Source organism: Mytilus californianus, unplaced genomic scaffold, assembly GCF_021869535.1.
Source record: "Mytilus californianus isolate M0D057914Y unplaced genomic scaffold, xbMytCali1.0.p SCAF_1, whole genome shotgun sequence".
NCBI classification, from domain to species: domain Eukaryota; kingdom Metazoa; phylum Mollusca; class Bivalvia; order Mytilida; family Mytilidae; genus Mytilus; species Mytilus californianus.
Genome location: NW_026262581.1, coordinates 14626595 through 14650650, shown reverse-complemented (window position 1 = coordinate 14650650; position 24056 = coordinate 14626595). Strand labels below are relative to the sequence as shown.

The 24056-nt window shown below is 32.3% G+C and overlaps 1 protein-coding gene across 5 annotated transcripts in view; it reads left to right on the top strand.

Moving 5' to 3' along the window:
• LOC127709212 (toll-like receptor 4) overlaps positions 1-24056 on the top strand; it is a 94751-nt gene that overhangs the window by 63350 nt on the left and 7345 nt on the right. The window contains exons 1-2 of one of the 5 annotated variants that reach the window (XM_052214800.1): positions 8542-10602; positions 15287-15811. In XM_052214800.1, the coding sequence (XP_052070760.1) occupies positions 8551-10602; positions 15287-15499 (2265 nt within the window). In that variant the 5' untranslated portion in view covers positions 8542-8550 and the 3' untranslated portion in view covers positions 15500-15811. Of the gene's footprint in view, positions 1-8541; positions 11315-14702; positions 15812-24056 lie in introns of those variants that run through there. The other 4 variants (XM_052214955.1, XM_052214885.1, XM_052214650.1 and 1 more) reach the window with 4 other exon arrangements.

Genomic DNA, 24056 nt, shown 5'->3' with positions numbered 1-24056 from the left:
TAATGAAAAACAAAAATTGTCATTATATAACAAACTCGATCTCACTCTAGAACAACAAACATAACACATAATATGCGATAATTTAATTTTTTTTCTTCAATCAATCAACCATTAAACATATATATCATGTATTAAATGGAGAGTATGAACTTTAAACTATTATCAGTGTATTGATAACGTATGTCTTGTCCATTGTTATTTTTAATAGTAAATCTATTATAAATTTAAGAAAACGACCTTACAGTGCTTTAGTATTGGTATAAAAATTATTAATTAAGTTCATCGCAACCCAAACTATATGAATTATACTAATACATTAGAAACATGTATTAAAATACTGACAAACATGTGAAACTAGCTACATGTCTTAAATTGCTGGCAATTATACATGTAGCAAAAGGATTAATTACAAAATAATGTATTCCAAACCAATCACCATGACGAAATTAACAAAGTAGCATGAGTTTCATGACGAAGCATAAAACAATACCCACTACATAATAACATCTTCGCAAAAGCAAATACACAAAGGTCATAAGTCCAAGCTATCACGACCTCTGCAAAAAAAGAGGCTTGAGTTTCATGACGAAGCATAAAACAATACCCACTACATAATAACATATTTGCAAAGCAAATACACAAAGGTCATAAATTTAAGCTACCACGACCTCTGCAAAAACAAATACACAGAGGACATAAGTACAAGCAACCACGCTCTCTGCAACAATTAAAATATCGTCCACATTACCCAAACAGGCAAAGACAGGCAAATTGGTTTGTAATAAATAAGCATTGGGTTGCGATACAGGTAAGAGACATATCCTCTTTATACCGTTAACATAAAGCAAACAAGGTACACGTGCATACATTAAAATACTGACAATTATAGCAAATAGGCTAACTTACAAAATTATTTGCTCATAACCAAGCACCGTGACGAGATTTACGAAAGTAGTGTGAGTTTCATGACATAGCATAAAACAATAAACACTACACAAAATCATATTTGCAAAAGCAAATACACAGAGGTCATAATTACAAGCAACCACGCCCTCTGCACCAGTTAAAATATCGTCCATCTTACCCACAGCAAGTAAGGCATATTGGTTTGTAACACAATAAACACGTGAAAACATGTTATCTAATTTCAACAATTTATCGTTTGATTAAGTTGGACACTCTGACCCTTTGACCAGACTAGAGACATCATAAATTTACAGTATAAATAGCTCACTCTTTATTTAAGTCTTAGTAATAAACAATTAAAACAGAATTATCTTCTCTGCTGTCTTAAATGATTTTATTCAGCTTAATTTTCAATTAGCAAATAAAATTGGTTATATTATACGCACATTGAATAACGTAGTACTTAAATCGAAAATCAATTGGCTTCGTGGATACGAGTTTACAGTTCAAACACTATCCACCTCAATATATAAAAGAATAAATTTCATTGTTAAAATCCAGTGTACATATAAATCATATGCATTTACTCAGACATTAGAAGTAAACGTTTGTGGTAAAGTTTGTAGCATTGACCTCTGGTTAATGTCTCAATACGGACCTGTTCCTTAAGTGTAAGAAAATGATATGGTGTGCAGTCAATAATCAAATGTTAAAGTTTGTCTTGTCAAATAATTCCGGTATCAGTGTAGACGGCTTATTACTATTAACAAGAAATGATTTCAGCTCTTGAATAAAGCGATTTCTTATGCCTGACAGCTTTTCACATCTAAGTATAAAGTGAGTTACATCTTCTGGTTCAATGTTACATAATTGGCATTATGCTGAAATACTGTTTTTTGAAAATCTAAACCTCTGATACTGGAGAATCATTATGCCTGTGGCAATCTTAACTTTAATAGTAGTCATTATAGAGTATGGGTTAGTCCCACTGCTATTTCAAATATTATGGACAGTTCCTATGTTGGAATCATTTAAATTAATATATTTCAAGGATGATTTCCCTTGTGTTTCCAGTTTTAAATTTTGTACAAAATAATTATTAATAAAGTTATTCACATGTCTATTCTAGCTTAGCTTTGTTGGTGGATTCTCAATGATATCATGAGCCGACGATAATCTTTAAGTTTCAGTTAAATTATGAAGTTTTGTAAACCAGTTTCCCGATTTTTCATCTCTCATAGCCAATTGTCTAAAAGCAATGTCTCTTTCAACGGATTTATCATTTCTAATTATATTTCCAAATGTTTTCAGAATTTTCTTCTGTATTTCTCCTTCTATAGGGATACGTACTAATAATAATAAAGTTGCAGCTATTGGTGTGCGTTTTGGTAAGTGCTGTATTTTCTTTAATAGTTGTCCAAAAAATAATTCCATCTTTTGGATATCTGCATTTGAGAGAGATATGACATCTAAACTATACAGAAGTCTAGGTATAACGTATATTTGTATCAAGTGCACAGAAACTTTTGGATTGACTCCATTCAAGCCGTGCAAACCTGCACTCATGAGAGTGTATATATACAGTAATGACACGCTTACTCACAACTTCTTTCACCCCGATATTTGAAGTAATATTTCTATCTATTCCCAAATGAACTGCCGATTCAGATAGTGATACGGGTTTACCATTTAATGTCCAAGACTTTGACGATTTGTCATTATACACCAAAAATGATGATTTTTGCTCCCTAAGTAAATACCGTAGTTTGTTGGTATGATCTGCCTGAACATTTAGCATAGTTTGTTTATCATAAGGATCTGTTGAAATTAGCGCAACATCATCCGCCACATGTGGAATACCACGATAAATGGGTCCTATACACGCTCCTAATTGATTTCTTTCAAAAGTTTGCAAAAGTGAATTTATAAAAGCCTTGTATGCTGTCGATGACCAAATACCGCATTACCGCACACTTTGTCGTTCCTGTATTGATGTAGAAAAAAGTAAAATAACAAAAATACCGAACTCCAAGGAAAATTCAAAACGGAAAGTCTCTTATCAAATGGCAAAATCAAAAGCTCAAACACATCAAACGAATGGAAAACAACTGTCATATTCCTGACATGGTACAGGGCCTGTACTACAGGCATTTCCTTATGTAGAAAATGCAACCCTTTCCATTTAATTTTTGATATGAGATTTTCATACCATTTTTTAAAAAATAACCAGTTTTCCCCGTTTAGACCAAACTTATGCATTTCTCATTAAGCCGAGATGCCAAACATTAATGTCAAAGGCTTTCCTTGCATCCATTAGAGCCACATATTGTGGTGAATTCGTCTTAATTAAAGCTGCAAAAATAGGCATTGCTCCAGAAGTAAATTCTTTTTTTGTAGTTTTTTTGGTTCTTAGTTGCAGAAGTTTTATTTCGGGATAAATGAGTTTTCTCGACTACTTTTCCTACTGTACCGTTGACAGTAATTTTCCTATAGTAGTTCGGTACAAGTTTTGGTTTTCCATTTTTTTTATAAAACAGGTCAAGCAATGCCACCTTTCAATAAAGTTGGAATATATAAATATTTCAAAATAGAATTTACGAAAAAAGTCAATATAGTAATCATGATAGGTCCACCATATTTCAAGTGTTCAGCTGCTATATTATCTTCATCTGCAGATTTATTATTTTTCATAGATGCTAAAATATTCTTCATTTCATCTTCTGTTCCAGGTAAAATATTTTCTATTTTATTTTCAGTAAATGTTTTCGTTAAATGGTTTATATCATTTTTCACCAAATTAAAGTGTTCTTTGTCAAAGTTTTCAGAGTCCATAGGAGTCACCAAGTCTTGAAAATATTCTGCCCATCCATCACGGATCAAGTGATCGTTATTTAAAGAAATATCATTAAAAGTAAGCGCAGACGTAGTAGTATTTGCTGGATCTCGTTGTTTTCTTACTAAAGAATAAAAAACTGGCATCATTTCCTTCATGGAGTTCCATAATTTTCTGACACTTATTAATTCTTAAGCTTGCCTTAGGTTGTCCTTGCATATATCTAAGTTTATGTTTATAAAATTTAATATTTTGAAATAAAATGTTATTCTTATCGTTTGGTCGACCAGTGGCTTTCCATTTTTGCAAAATGATCTCTGTTCATGTTAGCTAAATTTTCTAATTCAGGAGTCCCTGACTTTTTCTTCAACTTTTTACTAAATTTTGAACGTTTAAAACGGCTGCATTTTGAAGCTGATGTTGCCAATTTTGAACATAATTCATTAATCTTATCCGGTAAATTTTCCAATGTCAGATTGAGTTTTTTTCATCAGTCCAAGGTGACAGTTTATTTTCAATCTCCTCCTGATAAACAGTTTTATCTACCGTATTCCAATTTATTCTTTTATTCTGAATAGTTAAGTCAGTTTCCTCATTCGCTTGTATTGTATATGTAATAGTTGCTAATATTGGATCATGCGTAGAGGTATTTATAGACTCACGTATAAAAGTCAAATAATTGTTAATGACACTTCTGCTTTCTAAAAATAATCAATCTGGGAAGTGCCCCTTCCATTTTAATGATAAAGGTAAAAGTCTTCCTACAAGACGGCGGTATTGAAAGGTTCTTTTCCTTTATAAAATCTCTAAAAACTTTATCTTGTTTAGAATCTCTAAAAATTGAGGCATTCACGTCCCCACCTATCACAATACTAAATACGTTGCTATATTTTGTATAAATCTCAGATAGCTCATCAAGGATTTCCTGATAATTGTTTATACTATTTGCATTCCCACGACAAGGAAGATATGTAGATAAAAATATAAATGGTTGAGCAATATTAAACTTGATAACAACAATTCTATTTTCCACATCTGGTAATAGTTCAACAAATTTTTCAAATTTCTTATGTATACAGATGGCCACTCCAGCATGACCCCTACGACGCTCATACGCACTAGTTGGTGAGTTATCATCATAACATTTTGTATAACATATGAAGTCTTGTAAAAATTCATCAAGTTTATGTTTTTCATAACTATGGAGCCAATGATCTTGTAAAAACAAAATATCGGAACGTTTTGAAAGAACTTCAAGGTATATCTTATGGCTATTAAATCCCTCAATATTAAATGTCATTTCTGTTGGTAAACCCGTGGCGCCTTTTCGCAGCGGTAAACAACTTTCCAATGGGAGATAACTATTTCGCGCCATTTTTGTACTATTATCGTTTATTAAAAGTCATTTTCTGAATATGATGACAAAAAACACAGTCAAATGTTTCAAACTTGAAAACGTCCATTTAACTTGACATTTTGAACTAAAAAATTACACCAACAGGACATGGCGGATTGAAAATATCACAACTATATAGAACAATGAAATCAATTGGAAATAAAGCATAAATAATATAATATCTGTATAAATAAAGATGAAAAATGACATGCATTAATGAAAAAGGATGTAAACAATTTTAATAAAGTAATTATTCACCAATTTAGAAAAAAATGTGATGTGCCACTCTTCAAGCTGGTATTGCATGAATATTACAGACACCAGTACTTAACTATCATATACGCGTCTGGTGCAATACAATTGGTATCGTTAATTTATTACACATCTCTCAAAATCCACCAAACATATTGGAGGATAGAACTATAAGCAAAAACAAGGAAATTTAATAATGTAGATAATTAAAAACAAAGTGATCGAAGACGTTACAGATAGTCAAGTGCCTGAGACGTTACATGTACAAATAAACAAGTACCTGAGACGTTTCGTGTACTGATAGACAAGTGCCTGAGACGTTAATGTACAGATAGACAAGTGCCTTGAAGGTAATTCTTTTCATTTTTCACTATGAATAAGAATATGTGGTATGAGTGCCAATGAGACAACTCTCCATCCAAGTCACAATGTGTAAAAAGTAAACAATTATAGGTCAAAGTACGGCCTTCAACACGGAGCCTTGGCTCACACCGAACAACAAGCTATAAAGGGCCCCAAAATGACTAGTGTAAAACAATTCAAACAGGAAAACCAACGGTCTAATCTATATAAAAAACGAGAAACACTTATGAATCATTGCATGTTTTACTTAAGAAATCTCTAATTTACTAATAAAACAGTCAAAACACGGATTTGATAACTGCAGTGTCTCATCCTTATGTTCCACGAATTTGCGGTCATAGCTATGAATGATCCCATAAAAAATAAACGAATACTACTCATCCTTAAAATACAATGTCCATCACGTCAGCGATCATATTCCGTTGTTAAGTTCATCAAAAATGATTTTCACAAATGTTTTTGACATCTGAGTATCTATACTACTAAAATGACGAGGTCTAATTTGTTAGCCGGCATGACGTAAAAACGACGAATCAAAGAATTCAACTTTATATATAACTAAAATAGGACACTGGTGTTGTTTAAAAATTTCACCATTCCAGATCCTTTTGTTTTCTACATAATTAATAATACCAAAAATTAACAGGTTCCTGGTCGAATCCGATACCGATACCAATAGTATATGTCACATGTAGTTTCCGTTACCTGTTACCTTCTATAAATCCCTCCTCTATCAGGAGAACCTGGAATTCTTCCAGTAGTTGTTTTAATCTATGTTAAACTATAGTACAATATTTAACAAGTCTGTTTTCTTCCACCTCAATACCACTATTAATTTGGGTTAATTAGTTAAAAAAAAAATTATTTAGTTTATAGTAAGATTATTGTAGTAAGAAAACCAGCTGAGGACGGGTAAACAGAAAGATTTTGAAAGGAGAAACTGTGCACCTTACAATCAGCATGACTTTATCAGATGACGAATACTAAAATCTAGGCTAAAAATAAGGCAAAGGTACCTTAATTCAGTCACGGACCCGCGATGTCGTGGGTGTGTTCTAGTTTAATATATAAAATGAAGAAGATGTGGTATGATTGCCAATGAGACAGCTCTCCACCAGAGACCAAATTACGTAGAAGATAACAACTATAGGTTGATCAGTTTACAAATACAATCAGTTGTTTTAACTGAAACTGTATTATTCTCTTGTTTTTATTGAATCCCTTGGAAAAGAGAAAAGTTTTAAGCGAAACAGTGTGTAGGTACATTGTAGTACTGCCGTATGTCTGTTTAAGAAGGATCTTTAATTACTGGTTTCACTGTTTCCTGATTTATATGATCTGTTGAAAGATGTTTTCGATTTTTTTATCTTACTTTATACTGTGTTGTCTTTATTTTAGAATGAAGGATTCCAGATAATTTAACAATTTTTAGTAGACAGTTTACGTTTTTTGCCAAAAAAAACCTGTTTTTGTGCTGTCAAAATATTATTAATATTTTTATTTGCTGTAAATTTACCGTTTATAACATATTGAATTACTACAAATATTAAATTATTTGTAACCCCTGGTATAGATTGCCTTTGCCGTATCTGCACATTAAATTAAATTAAAACACGTTCTTCAACTTCATATTTGATTTTGCCTTCCAAAAGTTTTGATTTGAGGGCCACTGATAAAAGAGAGGCGAAAGAAACCAAAGGGACTTTCAAACTCATAAGTAGAAAATAAATTGACAATGCCATGGCTAAAAAAGAAAAAGACAAACAACAGTACACAAAACACAACATAGAAAAGTAAAGACTGAGCAACACGAACCTCACTTAAAACTGATATGTCTATGTAGACGAAATGTGCATTGGTGTACCAAATCATAAATCTGGTATCTCTGAGAAGTTTTTATATATCTTTAATAAAATAATGATTCTCCACAAATCTCTATTTTTTTTCTTTGTATTATTCCTTTCTGATATTCAACAAGAGATTATATTTGGTAGATATTTACTAAAAGAGATTTAGTCAATGCTTTTGACGATAAATTCAATGTTTGTAAGAAACAACAGTTTTTGTGACTGTTTTGTGTCCTATGAAGTACCAAAACATAACCTTTCAAAATTATTAATAATCTGAAAAGGCCAAACAGAAAAAGTTTTGTGTATTTTGGGTTTCCTCCTTTGAAAAGAATTGGGATGTAAGAAATGTTTTTTTTTTTTTGTTTTTTTTTTGTTTGTTGTGACTCAATTTGTTTTACCTTGAATGTATGGAGAGACCTGCAATTTTAAAAGATTTTACTTACAGAATTGCCAATAAAAACTTAAGGGTATGCATTTGTAGGCATACAACAATTGGGTAGGTAGGGAGAACAAGTATTTATATTTGATCTAAATTGTTCAGTGGAAAAGTGGATGCTGCACATTATTTTGCTAAGAAGCTGACAATATTCAAAGGTCATTAAAATACTGTTTGCATAAAAATAGGATACACCAGGTTTAAAACAAGATTTGATTTAGTCTCCTTTTGTCAATCGTCTATAAGACCCACCACATAAAATAGAAAATGTTTGGACATTATTAACACTGGTTATAAATTTGTCATTATATCATTTTAAGGAAGATATTCAGACAACCTTGTTTCAGATTTATTTTTCGTTTTCCATTGCTAATTTTTATCTCTCACAAAAACAGGAAATAATCAAATGTTTTACGGCCATAATACAGTTTGTTTATTATCATACGGAAACACTAGGGGAAGTAAACAAATTGCAATCTAATACATTGATTGCTTTGAAGACTGATTGATCAGCATGTACAGTTACATTTTTCTGATGTTTTTGATTATAATCATACGTTGTTCATATATCTACTGTGGTTCATGTCACATAACAGGTAAAGGCCAATGCAAAGAAGCCGACTGTTCTTCGAGGAAACTTTCAAATGTGCCAAAGGATTTACCAGATGATATAATAAAACTAGATCTGAGACGAAATTTAATCGTCAAGTTAACAGCAAAAGCGTTCATTAGTTATCAGAATTTGCAGATATTAATTCTTGATGAAAATAGGATTTCTTATTTAAAAGAAAATACGTTCGCAGGGCTTGAAAAATTAAATACGCTGTCATTGTTTGGTAACAATCTCGATCTGAATGCATCGTATCACATGAATATATTTTCGCCACTCGTGTCCTTGAAAACTCTAAATATCGCGAAAAATATGAACAAAATAAACGGAGAGAAAGTGTTTTATCCGATCCTTTCTGAACTGCATAATCTATTCATTTTGGAAGTGGACTTATCAAAAAATCCAGTATTTAAGATGAGTGGTTTAAATAATCTAACAAGGTTGAATACTCTGATGTTTGACTTTTGTTATCTGGATAAAATGACCAATAACACTTTTTTGGACATGCCAGCAACAATTGTGGACATAACGTTCATCGGATGTACGATAAACTCTGTGGCAGATGCTAACTTCCTTAGACCGTTTCCTTCTTTGCGCAGTCTTCAGTTGAAACGAGTATGCGTTGATTACGACTCTGCATTGAAAATTTTATATCCGTTCGAAAACAAAACAATGAATGAGATTAAATTTGAAGAGGTTAATCCAGGATATTGTGATGGATCAGTCAGATCTCCATATGCTGTCATTGTTACTGCTAATATGATGAAATATTTACAAAATATTTGTGTACGAAAATTATCGATGATAAAAAATGGTATTGTGGACTTCAAACCAAATTCACTTTTATTTTACCATCATCCGGAATGTTTTAAAGAAATAGAGTTTTCTGGAAATAGATTTTCAATAATGAACGGATTCAAAATAAAAGAGTTGATTATTCTGATTACACAAGTATCTAATCTTTCCAAATTTCAGTTATCCGGTCTCTTGGGAAGCATCGCATATTCAGAAAACGGTTTCAACCAAAACCCACTTTTTAACAAACATAGAATATACCCAACTGAAGTAACAGTTCCGTTTCCTCAAAATTTGAAAAAGCTGGTTTTGCGCAATTTTGTAGGATTTCAAGAGACTATACCACAAATACCAATCCGTTTTATGAATATCAGCAGTTTGAGTTTTCTTGATCTGTCCAATTTTCGAATGAAGTATTTTCCTGAAGTTTTGTTCAATGGTAAAAATAATTTAAGATATACTGATCTTTCAGGCATTGATTCTACTTTGTATTCAGGAAGAAAAAGCATTCCATTTCTTCAAAAAACATATACTTTGATATTAAAACAAGCAAGGCTTGGGCTAACTTTCAAGAGAGGTAAGAAAATATTTAACTTGGTACCATCAGTTACAAAGCTGGACATTTCATATAACCACTTGTGGTTTGTACCAAACGACGCTTTCAACTCTAACAAGAACCTGTGTATTCTGAATATGGGTTACAATTTGTTTTCTGAAATACCAATAGCAGTCATGACATTGTCGAAGTTAAGTCATCTTACTTTGGTACATAATTCACTTCAAACAATAAATTCAACATTTAGAGATTGGTTTGATATGCAGAATAAACGATTGAAAACAAAACTAAGATTGAATTTAGTTGGAAATGTTTTTAAATGCACTTGCGAAAATTCTGATTTTATTTTGTGGCTTTTTCATACAAAGATTATATTTGACAGTAAGACCATTACATTTAAATGTTCATTGGTAAATGGAACCATAACAAATACAAGAAGAGTTTATGAAGAATTTCATCAACTTTTTAGTGATTGTAAAAGTGAAATTTGGCTTCGTGTTGGAGTTTGTTTGTTAGTTGGATTCATCGCATTTACTTTACCAATTGCAATTCTAGTTAACTTTAGGTGGCGAATAGCCTATTGTATATACCGTACATTCAAAATGGTTGTCGAAAAGGATATGAAATCTAAATTTAGATATGATATCTATTTATCATGTGCAGACGATTGTTTGGGCTGGGTTAAAAACACTTTGATTCAAAAACTCGAAAATTCATGGAAAATGTCTGTGTGTATAGAGGATCGAGATATTTTAGCTGGAAATATTCGAGCTGATGCAATTTTGCAGTCCATCCAGGAAAGCAGAAACATTATATTCATCATTTCTGAAGCATTCAGTGATAAAATCTGGGGAGGTTTCGAAATTCACAGAGCTAAGTACGAAAAATATACAAGTAATCTTCATAAAATTATTGTTATAACAAGACATGTCAGTGTAGAGAATTTCCCTTTGGAACTAGGCTTAATTATCCATGATGTGGTACTCCTTGATTGGTCAGACGAGGAAAGTGATAATGTTTGGGACAAATTGCGAATGACGCTATTTTCAGAATATGTATGAAATTACTTTTTGCTAGTGTAAACATTATGATATATTATGATATACAATACTAAAAAAAAATTAAGATATGTACAAACTAAATGCAATATGCATTGGTCTGTTTTAATCAGTTACAACATACAGACTTCAAAGTCTACGCATAGATAATGTAAGTATATACTAACAATGAATTTGGAACAAACAATATTATTTTTAATTTTGTTCTCTACATTTGCCTACCATGTATATTAATATTAACGTCACCAACTTAACTGTATCATCTGCGCATTTCGACAATTATTGTGATGCTCAAGGTCAAAATATTTGAAATTTCAAAACCTTATACAAATGTTGGTGAGGTGATAAAACCAAAAGTATCAACTGAAGAAAAAAATAAAACAAACACATTTTTTTATAAGTTTTCCATAAAAAAAAATTGTCGACGAATGTAAGCAAAGTCAATATCACATCACCTCAATTGGTTCGTATTATCAGAAACAATACGCATGAATACCCATACAGTCAACACCGTCAAACGGAATGTCTTTTGAAAAATGTACGGGAAGTTGTCACTACTCAGTTCACATAATCTGTCGACAGCCACATTTTTAGTACTACATTAAAGAAACATAATTATACATACCGTTCAATGACGTTTTACACAACAAAATACTGCTAACGCAAGTAATGATAAAGGACGAACACCTTATTTACTGGATTTAAGTATCATTTTGCTGAAGCTCAAATAGCAGGAATCAATCTGGCATTCTCTTTTACTTCTCAATCCTCTGTTTGACATTAGAACCAGTCCATTCGGAGGCAAAATATATTTCTAAAAGATCCTCTAACAGGCACTTTCACAGTCATACTATTTTTACTATCTTACGAATTACCTACCTGTGTAATCAGACATCAACATTTGCTCTTGGTCTATACGTTAAGCTATATCATGTTTTTATCCTCAATTCATTTTTTTTTTATCATTTTTTATATTCCCATTTCAAACCTCACCAATATAGTCGGTGAAGTATGTATAGAAGGAGATGTTTATCCTAGAGGCATCCGGTCCCGCTCCTTTTGGAATTCATGTGATTCCATCAGTTTTTGATTCTTACCTTGGTTTTTACCTACTCGATCTCTTTATGAGATGAAAATGGGTAAACTACAACGTTGCTTAAGTTGAATGGTATTATATATCATATTACATTTTGTAGTTGTAATGTTTATAGTTTATAAATATCAAATTCAAAGGGCAACGAAATCCAATTAAGGAATAACAGTACTGTAGTTGAAGAGTGTCGTCGTCAATTGGCGATCACTGTTATTCCGATTATAATGCATTACAAAAAAGAAATCATACGTTAGAACTTGAAGAATATCTTTAAATGTGAAATAAAATAAAATTCCACGTCGTTGCAAACAAAGATAGATTCTGCGCAATTTTTGGAAAAGTGCTAATTTAACAAAGACTAATAGGGGAAAATCAATGGTGATATTACACCTATACCGAATATTTGCAGTAGCGCCATATTTAACAAATATATACAATGTATATTTTTATAAATGTTGCGTTGTTGTCCAAGCAAAATCTCTTTAAATGTGTACTTCACGTAGAAATTGAATTTATATTCCGCTTCGTAATTTGTAAAATATCATAAGCACAAAAAGTTTATATATTTTGCCCATTTTTCTTTACTTTGAGTATAGGAGAAGACCTTCAATTTTGTCATGTTTCACAGTACCTATTACAACTAAGGGATGGACATTTTGAAGCATACACAGCTAGAGTGTGTATCTTGGCTTCAGTTGTTCATTGTGGAAAAAGTTATGTTAAACACTATACTCTCAAGTACCTCAATATATATATGCTTAGGTCATATAAATAATGTCTTATTTTATTTTGGACAATAATTTATGAGGAACACTAAATAAAACAAAATTATTTGGACATTATTAACACTGGTTATACAATTGACATTATGTAATTTGAGGAAGATATTCAGACAACATTATAACTAATGGATCTTAATTTTTGCTGGTTTTTTTTATACAACAAACAGGTAATAAAACATAAATTTTATTACAAAAATCATCAGATGAAAACACTTAGGGAAGTTATCAAATTACATAATATAACGCTAATTGCTTAAAAAGTCAAATGATCAACATGTACATTTACATTTTTCTAATGTATTTGATTACAACTATTCGTCTTTCTTCTGTCTATTGTGGTTTATGTCACATAACAGGTAAAGCCAAATCCAAAGCTGCCGACTGTTCCTCGAGAGGACTGTCAACTGTTCCAAAGGATTTACCAGATGATATAATACAACTGGATCTGAGACGAAATTCAATCGTCAATATACCAGCAAAAGCGTTCATACGTTATCGGACTTTGCAGGTTTTAATTCTTGATCGAAACAGGATTTCATATTTAGAGGAAAATACTTTCGCAGGGCTTGAACAATTAAATCAGTTGTCAATGCTGGGTAACAATCTTGATCTGAATGCATCGTATCGTTTTAATATATTTTCGCCACTTGTGTCCTCTAAATATCGAGAGAAATATGAATAGATCAAATCGAGACCAAGTGTTCTATCCATTCTTTGGTGAACTGCATTATCTATCCAATTTGGCAGTGGACTTATCACGAAATCCCGTATTGAAGATGAGTGGTTTGAATAAACTAACAAAGTTAAATACTTTGTTGTTTGACTTTTGTTATTTGGATAAAATGACCAACAAAACATTTTCAGACATGCCAGCAACAATTATCAGCATCACTTTCACTGGCTGTAGAATACAGTCAATTGCAGAGGCTAACTTTCTTAGACCTTTTCATTCTTTACAACGTCTTCGGCTTGAACGAGTGTGCATTGAATATGAGTCTGCTTTAAAATTTTGTATCCGTTCGAAAACAAAACAATGGAAGAGATCAACTTTAAAGAGGTTAATCCTGGATATTGTGATGGAGTAGTCAGATCTCCATTTGCTGTAATTATTACTGCTGATATGATGAAATATTTACAAAATATTTGTGTGCAAAAATTGTTGATGATAAAAAATGGTATTGTGGACTTCAAACCAAAATCACTTCTATTTTACCATCATCCGGAATGTTTTGAAGTCGTAGTATTTTCTGGAAATAGATTTTCAATCATGAATGGATTTTAAATAATAGAGTTAAAATCTCTGATTATAAAACTATCTAATCTTTCACGATTTCAATTTTCCGGTATTCTTGAGTCAAGTTCTTCTCTCCGTGAAAAGACTGCAGCTTCAGGGGTTAGAACCGAATGTTTAGAAAACGAATTAACTCGATATTCGATTTTGAACAAGCGTAGGATAGATGCAAATCAGGTTACAGTTCCATTTCCTCAAAGCTTAAAATCTTTAATGTTGAGCAATTTTGTTGGAGTTGAAGGGACTATACCACAAACAATTAACTTCACTAATATCAGCAGTTTGATTGAACTTGATCTGTCCTATTTCAGAATGACTTATTTTCCTGATGTTTTGTTCACTGGTACGAAAAAATTAAAATACATTGACTTTTCCGGAATTGATTCTACTTTGTATTCAGGAAAAGAGAACATTCCGTTGTTAAAAAAAATCAAGGGAATAAAATTAAAACACGCAAGGCTTTGGGTAACTTTCAAAAGAGGTAGACAAATTTTCAGCCTGGTACCAGCAATAACAAGGCTAGACATTTCATATAACTTCTTGCGGTTTGTACCAAACGACGCTTTCAAATCTAATAGTAACCTGTTGACTCTTAATATGGGTTACAATTTATTTTCTGAAATACCAATAGCAGTCATGACATTGTCGAAGCTAAGTCATCTTACTTTGGTACATAATTCTCTCCAAACAATAAATTCAACATTAAGAGATTGGTTTGATATGCAGAATAAACGAATTAAAACAAAACTAACATTGAATTTAGTTGGAAATGTTTTGAAATGCACCTGCGAAAATTCTAATTTTATTTTGAGGCTTTTTCATACAAAGATTATATTTGACAATAAGAACATAACATTCAAGTGTTCATTGGTAAATGGAACCATAACGAATACAAGAAGAGTTTATGAAGAATTCCACCAACTTTTTAGTGATTGTAAAAGTGAAATTTGGCTTCGTGTAGGAGTTTGTTTGTTAGTTGGATTCATCGCATTTACTTTACCAATTGCAATTCTAGTTAACTTTAGGTGGCGAATAGCCTATTGTATATACCGTACATTCAAAAAGGTTGTCGAAAAGGATATGAAATCTAAATTTCGATATGATATTTATTTATCATGTGCAGGGCTGGGTAAAACACACTTTGATTCAAAAACTCGAAAGTTCATGGAAAATGTCTGTGTGTATAGAGGATCGAGATATCTTAGCTGGAAATATTCGAGCCGATGCAATTTTACAGTCCATCCAGGAAAGCAGAAACATTATATTCATCATTTCTAAAGCATTTTGTAACAAAATTTGGGGAGATTTCGAGATTCATAGAGCTAAGTACGAAAAATATACAAGAAATTTTCACAAAATCATTGTTATAACAAGAAATGTCAGTGTAGAGAATTTCCCTTTGGAACTTGGCTTAATAATCGATGATGTGGTACTCCTTGATTGGTCAGACGAGGAAAGTGATAATGCGTGGGACAAATTGCGAATGACGCTTTTTTCAGAATATGTATGAAATTAGTTTTTATAGTGAATATAATATTCTATATAATAATTATTGGAAACAATTAAAGACATATTAAAAGTAAAAATAAACGTATTGATGCATCGATCCATTTTGATTAGTTGCAATATAGAGTGTTCAAAGTCTTCGAACAGATTATATTAGTCTATACTGACTATGGAAGTCCACAACCTGATACAAATGTTGAAGAGCTGATAAAAATAAAAGTATAAACTGAACAATAATAAATGAAACGCACATTTTATTCTATAAATTTTCCATACAAATAAATTGACGACGAATGAATGCAAAAGAAATAACACATCACTTCAATTGGGTCATTTTATCAGACACAATACGCATGGATACCTATGCATTCAACACGGTCAAACAGAATGTCTTTTTAAAATTTGACAGCATTTGTTAGTTTAGGAGAATCTCCTTATTAACTGAGCTTAAGCATAATGTCACTGAGTCTCGCATAGCAGGAATCAATCTGTGACTCTGTATAACCTATAAGACCTCTGTTTGACTTTAGAACCATTCAATTCGGATGTAGAATATATTGCTGCACAGTTTAAAAATCAACCTCCATGAGACATATTCACAGTCATGATACTATGATTATCTTAAGCATTACCTACCTGTGTATTCAAAAATCGACATTAGCTCTTGGTCTATTCGTTAAGCATCACCAGTTTATCTTCAATAAAATTCGCTACTTTTTTTCATTATTTACATTTTCATTTTAAACAATACCATATTGTCGTCTGATCTGTTAATTATCCATTTTGATTGAGTGTGGATTTGCAAGTCGGGTGATGCATGCATACATTGAAGCAGGAGATGCTTATCATGTAGACACATACGGTCTTTGAAATTCATGTGATTCCATCAGTTTTTTTATATTGTTACCTTGGTTTTTACCTACTCTAACGATTTATGAGAATGGAACAGCGGTAAACTACTGTTGCCTTAAATGAAAGGCACATATCATAGTAGTTTTATGTTTAAAGTAATTCAGTTTGATTAAAACCAACCTCCACTATCCACAAACGCAAGTGGATAGGGTTTTTTGTTTTTTGGAGGGAGGGTATGGTTTTAATCAGACTGAAAGTTATTAAATTTCAAATTCAAAGGGCAAAAAAATCTAATAAGGAATAGAAAGACTGCTTTTATAAGTGTACAGAAGGTCTTGATTTTCATGACATTTTTACTTTTGTCAGAATTTCCTTATTTGCTACAGTTTTATTTTAAATAAACAACAAATATAAGCATTTTTACTCAATGTTCCTTTTTTTTAAATGGATTTAGTTTTGTATGATTTCATTATACAATCCTTTTTTAACATTCACTAAGGATCATTCATGTGAATCGATAACCGCAATAAATAGTCAATAGACAGCTTCCGTCATATAACTTATCAACACATGTTTAACAACTTATCAATTAAGTTGTTTGTTTACAGTTTCTGTCTTTTGATATTAGTAAACGAGATACATCAAATTGTTGGTATTTCAATTTCCTTGCACTCGATACTGCTGCTGGTGGATAGCTTAGAACTTGGTGCAATGGTACTGACACGATTTATAACATACATTTTACCTTTCTTTTCCGCTGTTTAAAAATTGATATTCTTTTTATATATCTCTTTTTGTCATATTTCTGTCCGCGTATTACAGGATTTATACTTCCTAGGCTTTCAAATGAGTTGGTTTGTGTATTTTTGATGAATGGTTCACAATATTCTAGGACTGGTCCATAATGCTTCTTGTCCACAAGGAAATTATCAGCTCTGTAGTCAGTTTTTCCGTACTGACATGATTTTAAGTACACCTTTTTAAATTCTTCGATAAAAGAAACTTAATTTCATACTACCTCAAGCAAAGTTTACCTTATTTGGATTTGGATATTTTGTTTTGGTTGTAAAGTTCATCGCGCATTCAATTAGAAATACATTCTTGACTTTCGGGTGTTTGAGCGTTTCTGATGAATTTTTGTTCGGAAAAGCAGTAAATTTTATCACTATTACGATGCCGAAGCGGGTGGACAAATGGTCACCATAGTTATTTTTTAGATCACTTTTAGTAACTGTTAGTCAGCGATGTTTTTGAGCTTATTTTGACAAAATATAACCAAACTGGCAGCTTATTTCGAAATACTTTTTGCAATCCCGCTGTCATAAATGTATGAAACCAAAAAAATCGTATTTTTTTTTATCTTAATTGTAACTAATGCTCCTTTAAGAGTGATTGGTTCAGTAGTTTTCTGTTACAACTATCATTCGAAGAAAACCTGTATATGGAGTATATATCTCCCAGGTGATACGACATTCCAGAACTTGCATTTCCTATCATGATTTACTTGTTAGAGGGTTGCTGCTTCAAGGTAGCTATTGAACCAAGAGTTCTAAGTGGTGAAGTTGATATCTTCCTTTCGAAAATTTTACGGACGTAGAACGAGTTGGTTGATCGTTATGAAAGATCTGTTTCAAAGATGGCGTGGATATGTTCCAATTCAATTTAACTACAAGCCCGTCCTCTTTTTCTCGAATTTGACTTTCCGAATTAGACGTATCACCGAGTTTGTACTTACATGAGGAACACAACGGGTGCCACATGTGGAGTATTATCTGCTTACCCTTCTGGAGCACCTGAGATCACCCATGGTTTTTGATGGATTTCGTTTTGCTTAGTTTTAATTTTTCTTTTCTGTGTCTTGTTTACTGTTTTTTCGTGGTTTTTCGTTTTTTGACATGTCTGTGTCAGTTTGTTTTTTACTTATGATTTTGAATATCCTTTTGGTGTCTTTGGCTTCTCTTTTTTGAAATATCTTATCAATTAAGATATATTAATCTTCAAAAACTTTTCTTATCTACCAATTTTGCTAGGTTTGATTATTTTTGTTTCTTGTCTAATACAAGTTTTGTTGCCCATAAGTACTGACAATTCAGCATTATTTTTATTATGGCAGCATTGTGCATTGAATGTCTTTCAATTCTGATCATATTGTTAATATGAATCTGTCTTCGAACTATACCATAGTGCGTATGGTACTTGTTCTGAAAACGCAATGTTTTGTTTTAATGTTATGACATAACTGTATGCATAAATTGCCATTAGGAAACTCTGATCAACACAAATATTACATGCTCTGTTCTTGGTATGTGAAGTGTGGGAGCAAAGCTATAATCAAGAGCAAATTAGTCAGACTGCATTATGCTACAATAAACCAAAAATGCCAATAATTCTTACAGAAAAAAATTACAATGTCGAAAAACTAAAATACAAAAGACCCACAAACATCCAACAAATAAACAACTGAGTGTGAAAGCTACAAGGCAAGTGATCTACAAAGAGTTTTTTTTTCAGTTGTCGTTATTCTACCATCAGTCAATAGTGGTAATAATTCATGTACTCATGCAAATCAAATTGCGCTGCAGTATCGTACAGTCACCAAACATGGTGATAAACAGTACAGTACCAATGGATATGTTACGGACGAACAGAAAGGTGAACTCTCTGGTTATTTTTTCTTCTGCGCAGTCTTACAACCACATTTAAATCAGTAACTTATCATTTTAGTCACCCTTCATATTAATGTGCATTCTCTTCGTTCTTAAAAAAAACATATTACAATCGTTTTTTTGTCAATGAGAAAAAACATTTTGAAACATGATCACTGTTGAAATGTATAGACAAATATACGGTACTCCAGATTCACTGATATCAAAAAAATATATTAAACTGTGAAAAGTCAGGAAAATCTCAAGGTGGTTTCCATGATATTAAACAAAACAAGACATGGCCATGTAACTATACATAAATAATCTTTATTTCAGTTGACATGGTTTACAATACAGGTCATATGACAAAACATTACCGACAATTTTTCTTGTAAAAGGTATTACGTAGCACCGAAATTACTAGTTTGATTTTCAAAATGGTTGAAATTAGGGAGAAACCCACATGAAAACGTTGTATGGACATGCTGATCTTCAGTATTATTTGTTATAGAACTAGACAAAACATGGATGCATTACCCGTATTTGAAAGAATTGAGTCAAGCATGAAAAGAGATAATGATAATAATAAAAAAACGGGTATTTTTCATCTTCGATATGAGCCATTCAGAGTGCTTATTTTATTATTCAAAATCCACGATATTAATAACAAAGGTTGTGTGTATCAAATAAATGATGGATGAGCTTCCAATGTCATACAATCGTCGTGAATTTTGGCCTTTTAAACAGAAAATGTAATTGACAATAAGCCCTTACTGATATTTCAAATATTTCAATATCGATTTTAGTTGATTGCGACTCAAAAGATATTTGCATATTTCATCTTCAATATGTATCATAGTGGAAGGAAAAAAAGTTTGATATTGAAAATTGAGCAACATATTTTTTCTAAATGTTTCTGGCATAAAAAAAACAACGTTTGATTGGCCTTCCTGGTCTTTCTAGTGACATTTTGTTTAAATTTGCCAATACATCGATAAAACCGCCACATTATCTTTGTGCCTGTCCCAAGTCAGGAGCCTGTAATTAAGTGGTTGTCGTTGGTTCATGTCTGTCATATTTGTTTTTATGTAAATTGTTTTGTTATAAATTAGGCCGTTAGTTTTCTCAATTGAATTTCTTCATATTTTTCATGTGAGGGTTTTTTAAAGTTGACTATACGGTGTGGATTTTTCACCTCGTCTGGGTTCAAAACAATGAAAACCTACTGAATATAGGTATTAGTTTTTAAATTTTATAAACAAATCTCATTATCATTGCTTTTGACGAAGAAAATCAGAGGCCCGTTATTTATTTGATAAACCAACTCATGATAGCGTCTGTAAATTTTACGAAGGGATGATTTCAACTTCACCACTTGGAACTATTGGTTTAATAGCTTCATTTTGAGCAGCAACCCTCTATCAAGGAAGTCATGATAGGAAATACAAGCCCTGGAATATTGTATCAACTGGGAGATATAAACTCCGTATGCAGGTGCAGCTAGAATGTTGCTATATAGAAATGGAAAGTTCACAATTGGGAATCTAAAATCATCTCTTTTGTCGTAAAGTTTTGTTTTCAAACGATCCTCATTGTCAATTTCCAAATATTAGTCAAGATATGAGGCAGCCAAAACTGTATCTTTTGTTTCCTTTATCTCAAGTTCGATGGGATAGATTCTTTCAATATAGTCACCAAATTTTGAATTATTGTGAGAGAACATCATCTATATATATAGCGGAAAGTAAAGTTAAAGGATACTGCTAACTTTTTTTTTTCTTCCTAAGAAGTTCCTGTATGAAGTCGGCCTCATATGAATAAAGGAACAAGTCGGCATGAAGAGGGACATAGTTGGTTCCCATGGGAATGCCGAATGTTTGTTAAAAAACACGTCCTCCAAACGTAACAAATGTGTTGTTAATCAAGAAATCAAGCATCTTGTTAACGTCAGTTTCAGAGAATTTTTTGTTTGATTCAGAGTGAATTTTTACAAAGTATGATTTATCCCTACATAAGACAAGATACTTGGCTTTTAGCGTTCCTGATGAAGGTAAATCCAGAAAAGCGCTTCGGACGCGTGTAATTATTTAACGTATTGTTTTCAATTCTTGTATCTACGTTGGCCATTTATATTTATGAAACAAAGCAGGATCATCTCTTTCAATTTGTCTTTTATTTTGAAAAGGGAAATACTTGTGTAAAGTGTAGAAAAGTCAAATTTTTAAATACTATTGCAAGATGAAAGAGTCTTAAATTGTATGTACTCTAAAAGATCTTTGGAATTTTTTAGTAACCACATCTGATTCACGACACCTCTCGAATAGGTAGTTTCACAATAACTTATAATAAGCCCGGCTTTGATTGCTGATAAAATTTATGTTAATAATTTAGAAAGAGGTTTCGTGGAGCACTTGGTAGACCCAACAATATAACCTTGTTTGTAAGGACACTTAAGTAGTTTAGGTATCCAATACAGTGATGGAAGATCCAGTTCTTCATCTTTGGTTGCAATTCAAAAGGAACATAGAACAGATCTATAATTATCAAGGATTTCCTCTTTTGAAAGTGTCTTGGGGGTATATGTGATTTTCCAAGTGAATTATCAATACCTAATTCATTTATCAAGCAGTTAATGTAATGTAATTTACACATAAATACGATGTTGTTTTGGGCTTTATCTGCCGGGACAACATATTTTTCATGGAGGTAGGACAAGTATGACTAATAATCTTAAAAAGCCAAACAAAAAAGGTGTTGTGTGTTTTGGGTTTCCTCCTTTGAAAAACGAATTGAGTGGTAAGAATTTTTTTGTTGTTGTGACTCAATTTGTTTTACATTGAACGTAAAGAGAGACCTGCAATTTTGTTATGTTTAACTTACAAAAATTCCAGTAAAAACTAAAAGGTATGCAAATTAGGCATACAACAATTGGGTAGATATGGAGAAAAGAATTTAAATTTGACCTGTGTTGTTAAGTGGAAACGTGAATGCTGCACAGCATTACCTATACTCCATGACTAAATATAACTAAAACATAAATGTAAATTTGCCGACAGCCCGTCGAACGTGATAGAAATATACAAAGAAAGGGTACACGATCCCAAATATGAACTATTAACCTAAAACTTGAGAAATTTTCAAACATTTCTCTATGAAGTCTACGATAAAACCATCTTTAATCGAGTCAGATTTCCATCTGCCGTGTTTTTTCAAACACCTGTCGCTAACGTCCGTGTTTGCAATCACTGAGGCACCACCAGATCTGAACGAGTGAAGACCTATGTTTCAACCGCGACGTATAATTCTGATTCTTTTAAGAAGACACTCTCCAGCCGCCGTGTAACTGAGTTTCGTATTCTTATTTATCAATTTACACAACTCTCCTGACCTTTAGATAGGACGAAATAAAATTTATTCTCATGACTACTAAAACCAGCCAAACGTGTGTATTTAACTAACATATTATAGGGACATGCGATTGTAGAACCTTTTGATATTATCACTTCATTGCTTTGCCTGTATTGGTCAATTTTGCTCTTATTTATATGTAAAATCAGAAAAGAATCTTGTATATCAATGTCAAGAAAACGCAAAGAACTACGTTCATCGTATCTATGGAAACCTGCAAAACAAAGTAGCATCGTAGTCAAAACTCTTAGCACAAGTAGATCAGAACAATCTTTGAACGTATCACATAGTTCTATCAAAACGTCTGTAGTAACTGGATCTTTCTTGTTCGTCTTTTTTGGTGCAACTGTTTTAGAGCTTCTAGTATTGATGTAACAAAAGTGTTCGTGGTAAGATCTTTTTAGCCGTTGATTTCGTGTGCCCATTTTATACCATATATTGTATTATACACCAGATGATAAGTGGAACCGTTGTTAACTAAGTCGGTAAGGTATAGTGCGACGTGCACTGGTTGCTCTGGCAAAGCAACATGTTCATGAAGAGATATAAAACGTTCCCACCTTTAAAAGCATTAAAATAAGATTTGACTGTGTTGTCACTTCTGCTATTAATTAGAAGTTCGCACATTTTTGGATAAAGCCTATATAAATAACTGTCACCATCAATGCCGCTATTTCTAAAGGCCTCCTCTACTGTACGATCTAATTTGGTCCCTGTTAAGAAAGAGAAGAATCAATCAACCTAAATTTCAAAAATTGTTGTCCAAATATGCCGCTCTGACCGCGGCTTTTTCTGGTCAAGTTCTCTCCCTGAAAAAAATTGTGTGCAACTTTGAAAGCGTTCATGTTCCCGTTCTCATCTATTATCATAGGCCAGTACGGTGCAGAGGTTCACTCTGGTATGAATAAAATAGCCTTTCATTTTTCTTCTTTTAATTTGTTTAACACTTTTGGAATCAAGGTTGGTGGTAGTACAAGCCAATTATTTTTACCGTTCCAGTCAACTCTGAAAGCGTTAATACCTGATGTTCCTGGACACCAATATTTTGAATTGAAGTGCTTACACTTCGTGTTTTAGTCATGTGCAAACCTATGTAAATATTTCGTCCAGCACCTCCCAGTCATCACAATCTGATTGTCTTCTTTACATGTCAGCGTGTTTGTTGTGTCACGTGGAATCCAAACAGAACTTTTCTAGATTTAGACATTTCAATTTTTAAAGGGACACTCCATACTCAAATTTACGACAAAAGAGACGATTTTTCATTCCCTATTGTTAATTTTCATTTTTTAGACGGCGATGTTCCTTTGGCTCCATCATACGGTGTTTATATATCCCAGCTCGTTAGGTATGCCCGTGTGTGTAGTGATGGCATAGATTTTAACGAACGTTATCAATGCATCACTGGTAAATTATCAAGTCAG